Source organism: Plectropomus leopardus, chromosome 21 (assembly GCF_008729295.1).
Source record: "Plectropomus leopardus isolate mb chromosome 21, YSFRI_Pleo_2.0, whole genome shotgun sequence".
Lineage (NCBI taxonomy): Eukaryota > Metazoa > Chordata > Actinopteri > Perciformes > Serranidae > Plectropomus > Plectropomus leopardus.
In genome coordinates, this window is record NC_056483.1 from 9,944,037 (window position 1) to 9,956,965 (window position 12,929).

A 12,929-nucleotide genomic window follows, 5' to 3' on the forward strand; every position below is an offset into this window, starting at 1 on the left:
AATGTCTGCTGTGAAAAATGTTGAATCAACAGAATTTGCCGCAGAACGTGAAATTGATCGATTCAAAAATACAACGTGACCTCCCGAGCTAAAGGCTGTTTACAGTCAAGCAGCACACAAACAGACTCTGACATGCTGCTTTCAAATGAGCAAGAACCGCCTGAAAACACCTTGAGAGATCAGCCATCATCAGTCAAATGTCAGGAAATATTTCTATCAGTGAGGCGGTCTAAGAACGACTGAAACAGTAAAGGTCACATCTTGTCATTCGTCTGAATAACCAGGACAGCTTTTAATAAGGCTGAGATGATGAGATTTGAGCCCCGGGGACATGTGAAGTGTCTGGGATTTATCTCGTGGGAGGAATGATCGACTCCTTGTCTTTACAAAGAGGCAGTTCTGGTAAAGGAGTCAGGCAGAGCAGATATCACAGGACAGATTATTTGGTGGGGATTCAACGCTATCTGAGGGTTTACGTGACGTTTGTATTAAATCTGCTTTCCTCTCCTCTGCTCCACTTCAATCCACCATCACAAGACTCTGGAGGAACAAAGAGGATCTGAACAAATGCTGCTCATCCTTTATTCCTCATATGTCGGGGAAGCTACTTAAGAGGGATGTTTGGAGGAAGTTAAACAGAAAGGCTAGTTCTTTGAGCTGGTGTTGCTTTGAAAAAACGGATCAGATCAATGCCGTGATGGTTCAAATACAGATGATACCATGTATTATTTGAAACATTTAAGCACAGAAGTAGAAAGGGTATTTCTGGCACACATTCATCTACTTGCATGAAGTGCATGAAGGAGAGAAAGCAGTCAAAAATCCAGAAAAGCCTGCAGTATCATTGACAACGTCGATTATGTAGGCCACAAGCTGAAATGCATTTGTCTGATAAAGCTGTTGCTGATACAAGTGTTTCTGCAGTTTTAACCCTTTTCTGTGTATTAAAGTGCAAGCAAAGTCAACTGTGTCGTGATCACTGCAAACGGAAGAAAGTGGTCTGCATGCCGGTGGGTTACACGTTAAAGATGCATTCATTTCCCCTAACCTGAGTCTTTGACTTTATTTTCTTATCTTTTTTGTTTACTCCACTTTGCTTTTTAATAAAGCAATTTAAATTCACAGGACTCTCCAAAAACTTCACCCAGGTGAGCATCGTTTTGCAGGATGTAGCACTGCATGCATGATCATCTTTGTATGATAACCTGCATGAACCTTTGTAAGAATGCAGAGCAAAAAAACTGAGTTATTTTGGTTTGATAATATAATGTGGACTGATCCCCATCTGAGTAAATTCCTCCTGTTTGGGAGTAGATTTTACTATTGAACATAATTTAGTCCATCCAAATGTCAGTAAATGTTAGCACTATTCAGTTGTACATGTTTTCTAGTACTAGTGGTAGTTTTATCAACAGTCAGGAAAAGTTATTTCAAAATCTGCAGTCTCGTCGCATTTGCAACTGTGGCAGCCGTACAAAAAGCAAAAAAAGTGTCTCTTCATAAACTGACAATCATGAAGTTACAGCTAAGCATGAGGTGTTCAGTGGGTGTAATCTTGGGGTTAAGGCACAGATTAGTTGAAAAAAAATAATGTCTTTGGGTTAGTGTTTTCCTTATTCAAAATATGACGATAACTCGACCCTGTGTGACGCAGAACGTGATGCACCGTCTGAGTGATATATCAAGTTTTTAGGGAGTCCCAAAAGTCCTCAAACACTCTTTAAGGGTGTATCAACGCCCCTGATCCCATCTCATTTTGACCATAAGTGTCTGTGCGTCTCTGTGTGAAGCTTTGAAAGCCTGATAGAAAACATTACAGTGGTGGCCCGTGTCCAGTAAGTGCTGGTTGTTTTTATTGAAATTGTTAAATATCTCAATCCAATCTGCCTCAAAACTGGAATGGTGGAATCCTCCTTCCACTGACGACAACAACCTGATTACATTTTCTCCCTTTTAAAACATATTGACGTGGTCATACATGGATGAAATGTTGCTCGTCGGAGAAACAACAGTCCTGTGCAAGCTTTCCACAACTGTTAGATATGATGAATACATGACATTTTAGTGATTGCAGTGGCGTGGAACACAAGGAGGGCTCGGTGCACCACTGTAGCTTATCACAACACAGTTGCAATATTCTTCCTGGTGATTCATACGCAACGAGTCTGTGGATTTTCATGGAGTGACTGGGAGACGAGTGAATTTTACTCTTCGACGGTGTCCTTCTTGCTGGTCTCCTGTCCTTCAAAGATGGGATATTTGGCCTCCACTTCCGCCCAGGTCAATGTGCCGTTGGCCATATCCCGAATAATCACAGGCAACTCACTGACCTGAGGAGAGACAAAGAGGTTTGCTTGATTGTGGTAAATGTTGTGTGTAAGTACAGCTGAGATGCTGCTGTGTATGTATAAAGTATCAGCTGAACATAACAAACACGTGAAAAAAAAGACGTATGGGAATGTGTGCTGTACCTCGGCCCTGATCTGCCTCATTGAGTCGCGGTCTCTCAGCGTGGCTGTGTGAGGCGTCTTGTTCACTGTGTCGAAGTCGATGGTGATGCCAAACGCCACTCCAATCTCGTCCGTCCTGGCGTAACGCCTCCCGATGGATCCTGCAGAGTCGTCCACCTTGTGAGACACACCGTTTTTGGTCAGCGCCTCAGCTAAGAGGGAAAAAGAGAAAGAGAGAAAACAATTAACCGACACATCAGACCAGACAGAAATAGAAGATCTACGTTATCATTATGTGGGCACTTACATAATTCCCTCACGAAGGGCATGAATTCCTGGTTTTGACTCAGAGGCAGGACGGAGCATTTGTATGGAGCTACAGTAGCAGGGAAGCTAAAGTACTGAAGGAGAGGAAATCACAAAGTGCAAGAATGAAGGAAAGAAGCTCTTTACTGAAAATCAATCACAGAAACATTCATCAGATCATAAAACGCTTATTTCGGGCCTGCGTCTATATCAGGGTTCCTACAGTTTACAGTAAATTAAATGTGATAGTTTTTAAGACTTTTTTTAATGCCACTCAGGATGAAATTTAAGACCACTTTTACAAAAACCAAAACTGGAAGAAACAAAACAACACAAAAAAAACATGAACAATGAACCAAATTCTTTGCCATAGAGTTAATGGTAATTTTGCCCAAACATTTATTGTAACATAAAACATTACATTTTTGGTCTTGTTTCTCACTCGGCATGTGCTGTATGTACTGCTTCAATTCCCATCATGAAGAGTTTAAGAAGAGGGATTCAGTAAATAATCAAAATGATTTCATCACTTTTTTTTTTTGAGACTTTACAATGCAATGTAAGAAAAAAAGAAAAAAGGGGTCACACGTTCCGATGTCTTTGTATTTTTAAGACTTTTAAAACGTTGATTTAAGACATTTTAATTCCAATAAAGGCCTTATATTTAGATTAATGAATTCAAGACCTTTCAAGACTTTTTAGGATATGATCTTACAACTGAGTGAAAAAAATTACATTTAAATCTAAAATCTGTCGTTTATTAGCTATTGCAAAGTATGAATGGTTAAATTGCTAGTAAGGATGTAAATAAACAGCAAATGAACAATAAGAACAAAAGGGCACGACAACACTCAACGTGACAGCATATTCAACAACAAAGATTGAATTTTGGACAGAAACTGTGTATTATTTCATAGATCAAAATCACACGTTGATCCAGACTTACCGTTCTTTGTTCATCACCTTCTCTGACTTGGAATGTGTGCTCAAAGATGGTGTACATGATCCTACCGATGCCAAACGAGGGCTCGATTACATTGGGAACAACTTCCTCCACTGTGGACGACAAAGACCGACACAGAATGTGTGTTATTGACGGGGCTGTAAAAAAACGTTTCAATCTTTTTTCATAACGCTGACATTCAGACTCTAGGTCAGCATTGGAGTGCTGCACAGTTTGTTATTTTTACACTCGTCATTCTGTTTAAACATGGTACGTTTGTATAGCTGTAGATTAGATTACACTAATATTATCAGCCTTATACTATACATATAATTCGATTCCATTGGTTGCTGCTTACGATTGTTTCTAGCTTCTAGCATTTCCAGAAGTCAATTTTTTTTAAATAAAAGATTTAGTTATTTCAAAAAAATCACAACATATTTTTATTTGCTTCAAAACATATAAAAAAAAAACACTTTGCTTTGCTTCACACAAAGGGAGGCATATATTGATTTGAGACAATTTAAAAACTTAATGCATGTAATTCCATAAATCACTTTTTTTTTTAAAATGGTGAAGAAGTCATAAAATACGATAACAGACAGACCTCACTAGAAGCTTTGATTTAAAAAATATATATATATATGAAAAAAGAAAAAATTAGTTTAGCTCAGCCCTAACTATAAAAGTTGTCACTCCAAGTAATCTTCATATGAAAGGATTTGTTTCCAAGATGTTAAAAGACAAAACAGGAGAAATAAAACATAAAACTAAACAGTAAAATGAAAACATCTCACCATGCAGAGTCTTCTGGAATCGCTTCACACTGACCATGTCCTTTGTGAGTTTGAAGGATTTGCCCTCGGACTCGATGGTGAACTCTCTGTGGAATAAAAACAAAGACAGTGTGAGTTTGCTGCAAATGTGCTACAAAACCGCGACCTTCTCATCAGGCACCGACACACTCACCCAGTCTCACTGAGCAGCTGCTCCTGCTCTGTGATGAAGCACTCGTCACACACAGACAGATACTCCATGGCTATCTTAGCATCCTTCTTATACGCCTTCCCAATGGCTCCTTTGTTGGGCTCGAACTGGACGACATTTACGACTTTGTGTGGAGAAGTTAAGGAGAATACAAAAGCGTCCGGGTGCTTGAAAAGTTCTCTGTTGTTTGGTGGGACAAATATTTTCTTTTGCAGTGTTTAGTGCAGCAAAACTTTAAGGATATGGGTTCTTTAAGAGGCTTTTCAGCGACCAAAGGGACCTTTGTAGCTCGCGCATGGCATTGCAGATCAAAGCAAGACCGGTCGGCACACCCCACAATTTCGATCCAGCCCTGCAGGACACAAACGTTTACACTGAGCAAAAGAACACGGACTCACTCATGAGGCCAAAGGAAACACTGCAATTAAACGTACGTAGGAGGTTTTGGCTTCAGCGTCCCAGCAGTCACAGGCGTAGTGAGCCATCTCGTTGTCCATGTGCTGTCGGAAACGCAGCTTGTCTTTGGCGATACCAACTTTAGTAAGGTAGAGGTAGATCCTCCCGATGAAATATCCCAGGACGGAGTTATTGATTACTCCCTTAAACGAGACGGAGAAATCATGAGCACGAGAGTTCAAAATAGTAAAAGGTGACAAGGAAGTGATCTGAACATTAGCTGGGATGGATTATTAAATATCAAAAAACAAGACACAAATGTGCAGAAAACTGTATTTATAATTCTCCTATTTAAATATTTCAAATTATGTTACAGAAAAAGAAAAAAAAGGTCATTTTCTTGTGTTTTTGGTTTTTACTTTACCTTTTTGTTGCTTATTTTCCAGCAATTGTCTTGAAACTTTTTACTAATTCATTGCAAATTTTTGTGTCAGTTTTTCTTTTTAAGTTGCTTGTCACCGTGCCGTGTTTTTGAAAGAAATAACAGCAGGTTAACAGCTGATAAGTGTACTATTAAGACTGTTTTAAGTCAAAACTTTTATTCAATTTAAAAACCCTTTTTCAGATCACAATTATTTAAGGATTACCATTTTGTGTAAAAATGCAAAGACGGCATGAAGAAAGGACTTCGTAGCGGCCCTGTAGTGCAATTTGTGTAAAAAAGGGCTCCTGTTATCATGATACTAAAGCAGGGCAATATATGTTAAGATTTATGATCTGCAATTTTCTGAATGTCAGAACTACAGTCAAGAAGCAACTATCTGAGCTTAGATTACAGTGAAATAAATTGTTTAATATATCTATTCACTTGGTAACAATAGATTTTACTCAAGCTGATCTTTATTGAAAGTTTCCTGTAAATGTTAGCCTGTGTATACTTTGAGAGCACAAAAAGTCATCCCTTAAATGTCGTCATGGTATTTTTAATATAGCCATCCCCACCTGCTCCACAGCGTCACCCAGCCTCATGATCTGTGCAGACTGGCCGCTCGTCTGGGCCTTGGAGGAGTATAACGTGATGTTCAGGTCGGCTACATTGGAGAATTTAGGGTGGACTTTCTCATTTGGATCCACAAAGTGCTCAATCTCAGCCATGGTAAACTCTCTGTGAGGAAATGTGGAGCATTTATATTTCTGTTTAACACCATCATGAGTCACATCTCTGCGAACACAGACACAAAAATACACAGGAGAAGAGGAGGTGGACACAGAGGATCTCTCACCTGACACGAATGAGTCCAGAGCGAGGAGAGATTTCGTTCCTGAAGGAGTTTCCTATTTGAGCAGCAGCAAAGGGCAGTTTTCCCTGGTTGAACTCCAATAGACGCTTGAAGTTGAGGAAGATTCCCTGAGCAGTTTCAGGCCTCAGATAGCTGCAAAATTGAAATTAAAGATAAATTATGAATAATACCAATGCCCCAACAAGGGGAAACGTTTTTTTTTTTTATTTTATTTTACCCTGGCATGTTCCCCCCGGGGCCGATGGACGTCTGAAACATCAGGTTGAAGGAGATGGGAGGTGTGAGGTCATTTCCTGTGGTGGGGGACTTGACGTTGTATTTCACAAACAGGTCGGTCAGCTCTTGTTGGGTGTAGTTGTCCATCTGAAAATAATATTAAAGTCAGAAACAGTTTTTCCACATAAAGGCATAGCGAGAGCACTTTGTCTGAGTTTACACTGACCTGAGTGATGACGCTGTCCATCTCAGCCTTCTTCTCCGCTGAACACTTCTTATCAGACATCAGCTTCTGCAGGTGAGCTGAAGGACACACAAACACGAAAACACTGCTTTCACAAACAGGTGTGATAATACTTAAAGGGTGACTTTGGTATATTTCGGTAATAATTTCAAAAATTATTGTTACCATAAGTCACTTAAACGCAAAAACATAGGAAAATAGGATTCAGGTTGAAAATAAAATTTTTAAAAAAATACACAGACAATATACAATACTACAACATAATACATTATAAGTGTTAAAAAAAAGTTTTTAAAAAAAATATTGATAATGAACCTTGATTTTCATTTATATTAATTCTACTAAAATAAAATTAAAACATTTCAGCATGCGCACAGTTTCTGAGCAGGTTTGAGAGATCTCAGATTACACATTTCACAATTTGACATATTTTCATTACATAACAATTTCAAGTTTCATCATGTCAACTTTTTGGCATCTGTGCCAATTAGCCTCCCAGTTTTCCAGGAACGAACATGCTCTCCCTATATCTGTTTTTTTTCCTGCCGGCTTTTTGGCGCGGCTCCAGTCTGTGTCGTCCTGGCAGCTCGCACTGCTATGAAAGCCCTGTGTGATTTCTGCTGGTCCAGCCACTTCCATTCTCCCTCAGGCACAACAGTGATACTCAGAGCTCGGCCAACCAGCAGCGGCCGCTGACAACACAAGTTTGGACCGCGTCCATCCCACCCTCTGCAGAATCCCATGAATAATACGCAGGGAAAACTTACAAAGACCTGCTGGGGTTGTTTTAAGGATGACTAATCTTTTGTTTACGGTGGAAGTCACGTCTCTAAATATACTCAGACACAAAGGCGGACGTACAAAAGGCTTACCTTTGAGGAGGTGGTCCGCCCTGAAGCATTCGCCATTCTTGACATCTTTCACCATGTAATCAGCAAATTTATCCACATGTCCTGACGTCCTGAGGAGGAGAAGGAACAAAACATCTTACTTTTAAAGATGTGTTAAAATAAGATAATTATGTTTAATTCCATCCAATCAATGTTTCTGCAACCGGGCTATGGAAGGCTGCTATAGTGGCAGCTCCCATGCATAAAATCGCAGAATCAATATGTGCCCGTTTACAAAAACCCACAGATCAGCACTTTGCAGCTGACTCTAGGAACCACAAGGCACTTTTTTTCAGCAGTTTTTAACATTATTTAAAGACACACAACAAAATACTGCACAACACCCAAAGAGGAGAAGATACATCAATATCAGACAACAAATTAACAAACACATTTGGATGACAGGACAAGAGCATTAAGAGGACTCCTACTTGAGGACAGGCTCGGGGGTCAGCATGGTGCAGTCTATCTCCAGGATCTGCTCCTCCTGGATGAAGTGCTGCCTCCAGGCCTGCAGGATGTTGTTCTTCAGGGCACAGCCCACAGGGCCGAAGTCGTACAGGCCGCTCACACCTGAGGAGCATTACTGCATGGTAACAGAAGGCTTAAAAACTACGTGTACAGTCATTTTTATGAATGCACCCCCTCACCCCCAACATTAGCTTTGCAAGTCTCACCTCCATAGATGGCAAAGGCCTGGTCGTAAAAGAATCGCCTCTTGAGGGTATCCTCCATCTTGGTTCTGTCAACGATGTCATCTTTGGGTTGTAATGACAGTTCCTGCAAAGAGAGTTATAGTCGTCCAAAACTGCAGAATCATTATGCACCTGTTTACAAAAACCCACAGTACAGCAGCACTTTGGAGCTGACTGTAGGCAGCAGTTTCTCGCATTATCCTCAATCAAATATAGATGATAAAGATTGCCAAGAATTGCTCAAACATTCATAGAAGACATGAGATCGTAGGAAACGAGTTTTGGTTTAATTCTTACGCATCTCATGACGACAAAAACACATTTGTATCAGCGCACAATAGCACTACAGGGCGCCTACTGGAGAACAGGCTCACACAGGATCTAATTCTGTCAAGTTATAAATATGGTTTTAATAAGAGTTCAGTTTGAGGATAAATTTTGTAACATCCGAGTACAGAAATGCATCCTTAGTCTTTGGAATAATCTTATCCAAGATAACGAACCTTTGGCGTTTAAAACCACATCTCAAAGTTTTCGTTTAGCAGACTGAGCTAGCTTAGGTCTCATTGCGTGACGAATGTTTTGCACTTTACACTTGTATATATGTAGATATGTATAGCCTCTTAGTTTTTAGTTTTTTAAGCGTATTCCTTTTATATTCTATTAATATTGTTTGCTCTTTATTCTCTTTGTTCTTACTGTATGACGCTGCTACACCCCAATGTCTCAGTTTTGAGATCAATAAAGTATATCTATCTATCTATCTATGTTCTGAACTTAGTTATTTTTAAATAAGTTCCATGTTTGATATCAGGCGTGTGATGTCAAAACTGAACACTTCCTCTAATCCACTGGTTCTCAAGCAGTTTTCATGTCAAGGACCTCTAAATTGATACCCATTAGGTCACAGATTGATCAGATTTCCTTTCAGGAATCTCCATCTCAAAGGTTTTGGATGTTTAATATGATTAAGACCAGAATTATATGGCTGCCAACTACAGTTGATGAGACAACCGTGGAGGGAGTTACACCTACGATCAGAGCAGTTACTCTTATGATTCTTCTTCAAATTGGGCTCCCCTCGATAGTGAATTAAATAATGACATTTTTTGGGGGGGATTTCCTGGAACTCTCCTCAGATTCTCGGTTGAGAGCCACTGCAGCAATCAGATCTGTCATGATGTCAAACAGCTGCATCCTGAGCCAGCGCTCATCCCCCAGTCTGCTTGTCAATATGGTGGATTGATACAAGCGAGCCAAAGTTTTGGCACGCTCCACAAATTTTAATGAAAGTGCATCAGTATTTGCAGCACACCCTGATTATTAAAGGGAGAGATGACAGTGAGGTGATGAATACGCATCTGCAATTCTGTTTCTAATGACTATTTTATCATAACAAATTATGTACGGCTTGGCAGAGAATTTATAAGGGTTTTAATCAGTGGAGGGTAAATGCAGGTATATGCCAACGTTTTTTTCTGGCCATTTTCTAGGGGTGAGGGGGAAAAAATGATACAGCATAGTATCGCAATATTTTTGTGCAGCAAAATTGTCTCTTTACATGGACGCCAAGTATCTTTTTTTATTATGTAAATTAATATAACAAATACAAATTAAACTTTTGGTAGCCTACAAGAACAACATAATCAAGTGCTTTTTCCATTCACTTGATACATTTTTCTGCAATAAAAATGACTGAAGATGAACAGACAGAAGACTTTATTGTATTAGATAATAGATGGGTTTTTTTTCGTTCGGGGACATTATTTGCAACTGAAAAAGCTAGAAATGACCACAGCACCAGTGTTTATAATCCATTAAACACACTCAACCAGATTCAATTAATTATATTCAGATTTGCAGTTAAACTGCACTCACCTTGGCCTCCAGAGTTCTCTTCCTCGCCTTCAGTTCAGCCACAGCTCTAGTGACGTCCACATCAGGAGCTCCGTCCTGTTTCAGTTGGCGCACAAGTTCCCCCTAAAACACAGAGGTGGCTTGTGACGGGCATTCAGAAAATTCTGCTACGACCAGTGTCCCGGCATGCTGTCATGGGCAAAATTTCAGATATTTTCCTTGACTTTTCAAGGACCCATAATAAAAGTTCCAGGACCATTCACAATATCCAGATTTGCATGGGTAAGTATGAAATATCTATTTCAGTAACAACCTGGCTAACATTGTGTTGCATGGCCTGTGTCTTAGTGCATATGAACATATGTTAACCCATAACTGCGTCTATTAACACTTAATTCAGATCTGCGTAATGACTGTTGTAATTTATCTCTGCTTACTGTCTTTTGCTGTTTCTCGTTGCTCTGCATGTCTGCATGTAATGCTGAGCTGTGTGTTGTTGCTTCATACTGCTTGTGTGGCAATCTGTGCTCAAATGTTGTATTATGTTGTGTTATTGTTTTGTTTTTCTTGTTGCTTTTTTGCATGGCTCATGTTCAGTCTTTAGAGAATTCCTGTTTGTTTTTTGCTGTTGCTGTCTTTATGGTGTCCTGCTGCAGTTATGTGCATTTTATCATTTTCTAGATTTTTTAAAAACATCTTGCTGAAGGACTGCATTTAAGTTAGCCAGTTGTCTAACAATGGCACATTAACAGAAATGTTGATTAATGAGTGTTGCCCTTATTGATAAAATAAATCAAAAATGTAAATAAATATGTTATATGAACTGAACTGTATATTCTTTCCTCTGAATGTCAATTATTGGATGAAAATCTAACAGCAAGCTTTTCCAGTCTCTAATAGCTGGTTATGTTCATATTCCACAGGCACAGTCAATACATTTCCCTTTATTTTACAAACACTTGTGTCAGTCTGGTTTTCAAGATTACTAGGTTAGATAGTAATAATCGATGTCCTTTTACTACAGGGGTGCACAGATTATTGGCCTAGATGATTTTCTGGGCCGATATTTGGCATTTTGCCTTTTATCTGTATTGGCATTTCATTTTAATGATCATCAATAAAATTAATTAATTATAAAGTGCAAAGAAAGTGTCAGCATGGGAGGAACTCTTACTTTGTAAATGTTTATGTATTCATTTTAATTTCAAATTTTACTTGACTTTATAAAAAAGTTGCTGTGGACTTTCTGTATATGATGTTGAAAGCCTCAGTTTTGATTAAATATTTGCTAAAGGCATGCTAAAACATGTATGTTGGAGTTTGTTATATTCCACATTCTAAATATTGACATAAAGTTTTCTTTTTTTTAAATAAATGCATATCAGTTATCGTGCTCATTAACTACTAATAATCAGTATGGGCCATGATGAAAAACAATATCGGTACAAAAAAATGACATGCCTTTTCAAAACTTTCAATTATTTTTTTATTGATTCCATGACTTTTTTCAAGCCTGGAGAACAAGATTGTAGAATTGTATGAGTTTTCCAGGTTTTCCATGACCGTGGGATCCCTGTGAGACCGCACTTCAAGTCAAGTCTGGACTTTTTTAAATGCAATAAGCTAACTGTTGGATATTTTAGTGTTTGCATAACTTCTTCTGTTAACCCCACCCTGCTCACAACTGTCTGCTGCTGCAGCAGCAGCAGCAGCAGCAGCAGCAGCACACACTGAAACGTGGCAAAGGGCGCAGACATGACTGCCAGCTAGCTTCAGTTAGCCAGTAATGGCTGTCCTCTTTCATTGACAGCTTAGAGAGAAGCCGGTCGGGTTAGCCGCTAGCCCAGCAAGCTAACACGCTGACTGCGACCCACTCAGAGGCAATAAAAAGACAATTAATCCTAAACAAAAACCGCCTGAGTCCATATCAGTGAGGATAACGAGATAACAAGTGTTACCTGCTCTTTGACTGCGAGCCTCAAAGGGGCGAGAATCTCCTCAATGTTGCCGTCCATGGTTTGTCCTTCCGCCAGCTGCAGCCACAGGCTTTTTCTTCTTCTTCTTACACAAGCAGCCCGACGTTGAAAACGGCCTGTTTCTGGGCGGGTAGCGGAGCGACTGCCGAGCGAACCGGACCGTAGACACCGGACAGAGGGCGGAAATCAGTCAGTGCTGGTCCTCAGCAGTGCTGATGCTGCGCTACGAAGCATGGACCGCCGTAATGCGAGAGGAGAATGATGAAATCTCTGGAAACAAGTAAACGCAGCTTCCGCTACGGGGAAGCACTTTTGTCATAACCGGCACGCGCGCTTGATGACGTATCGGCAGATTCGTCAAATAAAAAAAAAAAAAAAAAAAAAAAATTAAATATATCTAAAAAAAATTATCAAAAAATTATATAGGTATATATATATATATATGTGTGTGTGTGTGTGTGTGTGTGTGTGTGTGTGTGTATATATATACATATATACATACACATATGTAATTTTTTGATAATTTTTATATATATATTTTTAATTTTTTATTTTATATGTTTTTAGATATATGTAATTTAAAAAAAAATATTATTTTATATATTTATATATATATATATATAAAAAGTTTTGATTTTTTTTAAATATATATTTATTTTTTTTAAAAA

At 39.1% G+C, this 12,929-nt stretch overlaps 1 protein-coding gene and 1 non-coding gene across 2 annotated transcripts; both read right to left on the reverse strand.

Moving 5' to 3' along the window:
• Positions 1 to 1,824: 1,824 nt before the first annotated feature.
• Positions 1,825 to 12,510, reverse strand: LOC121960787 (glycine--tRNA ligase-like). Its single transcript, XM_042510647.1, is given in 19 exon segments — positions 1,825 to 2,330; positions 2,472 to 2,662; positions 2,758 to 2,851; positions 3,703 to 3,812; positions 4,497 to 4,582; positions 4,669 to 4,814; positions 4,931 to 5,038; positions 5,121 to 5,285; positions 6,085 to 6,247; positions 6,366 to 6,515; positions 6,601 to 6,746; positions 6,826 to 6,902; positions 7,716 to 7,804; positions 8,165 to 8,306; positions 8,411 to 8,513; positions 10,307 to 10,408; positions 12,244 to 12,331; positions 12,333 to 12,448; positions 12,451 to 12,510. Coding segments are annotated over 19 exon segments (2,247 nt in total). The 5' UTR covers positions 12,496 to 12,510; the 3' UTR covers positions 1,825 to 2,204.
• On the reverse strand, positions 7,883 to 8,017 carry LOC121961022. The gene has a single exon (XR_006107020.1). It is a non-coding gene; the product is annotated as a small nucleolar RNA SNORA84 (small nucleolar RNA).
• Positions 12,511 to 12,929: the final 419 nt, after the last annotated feature.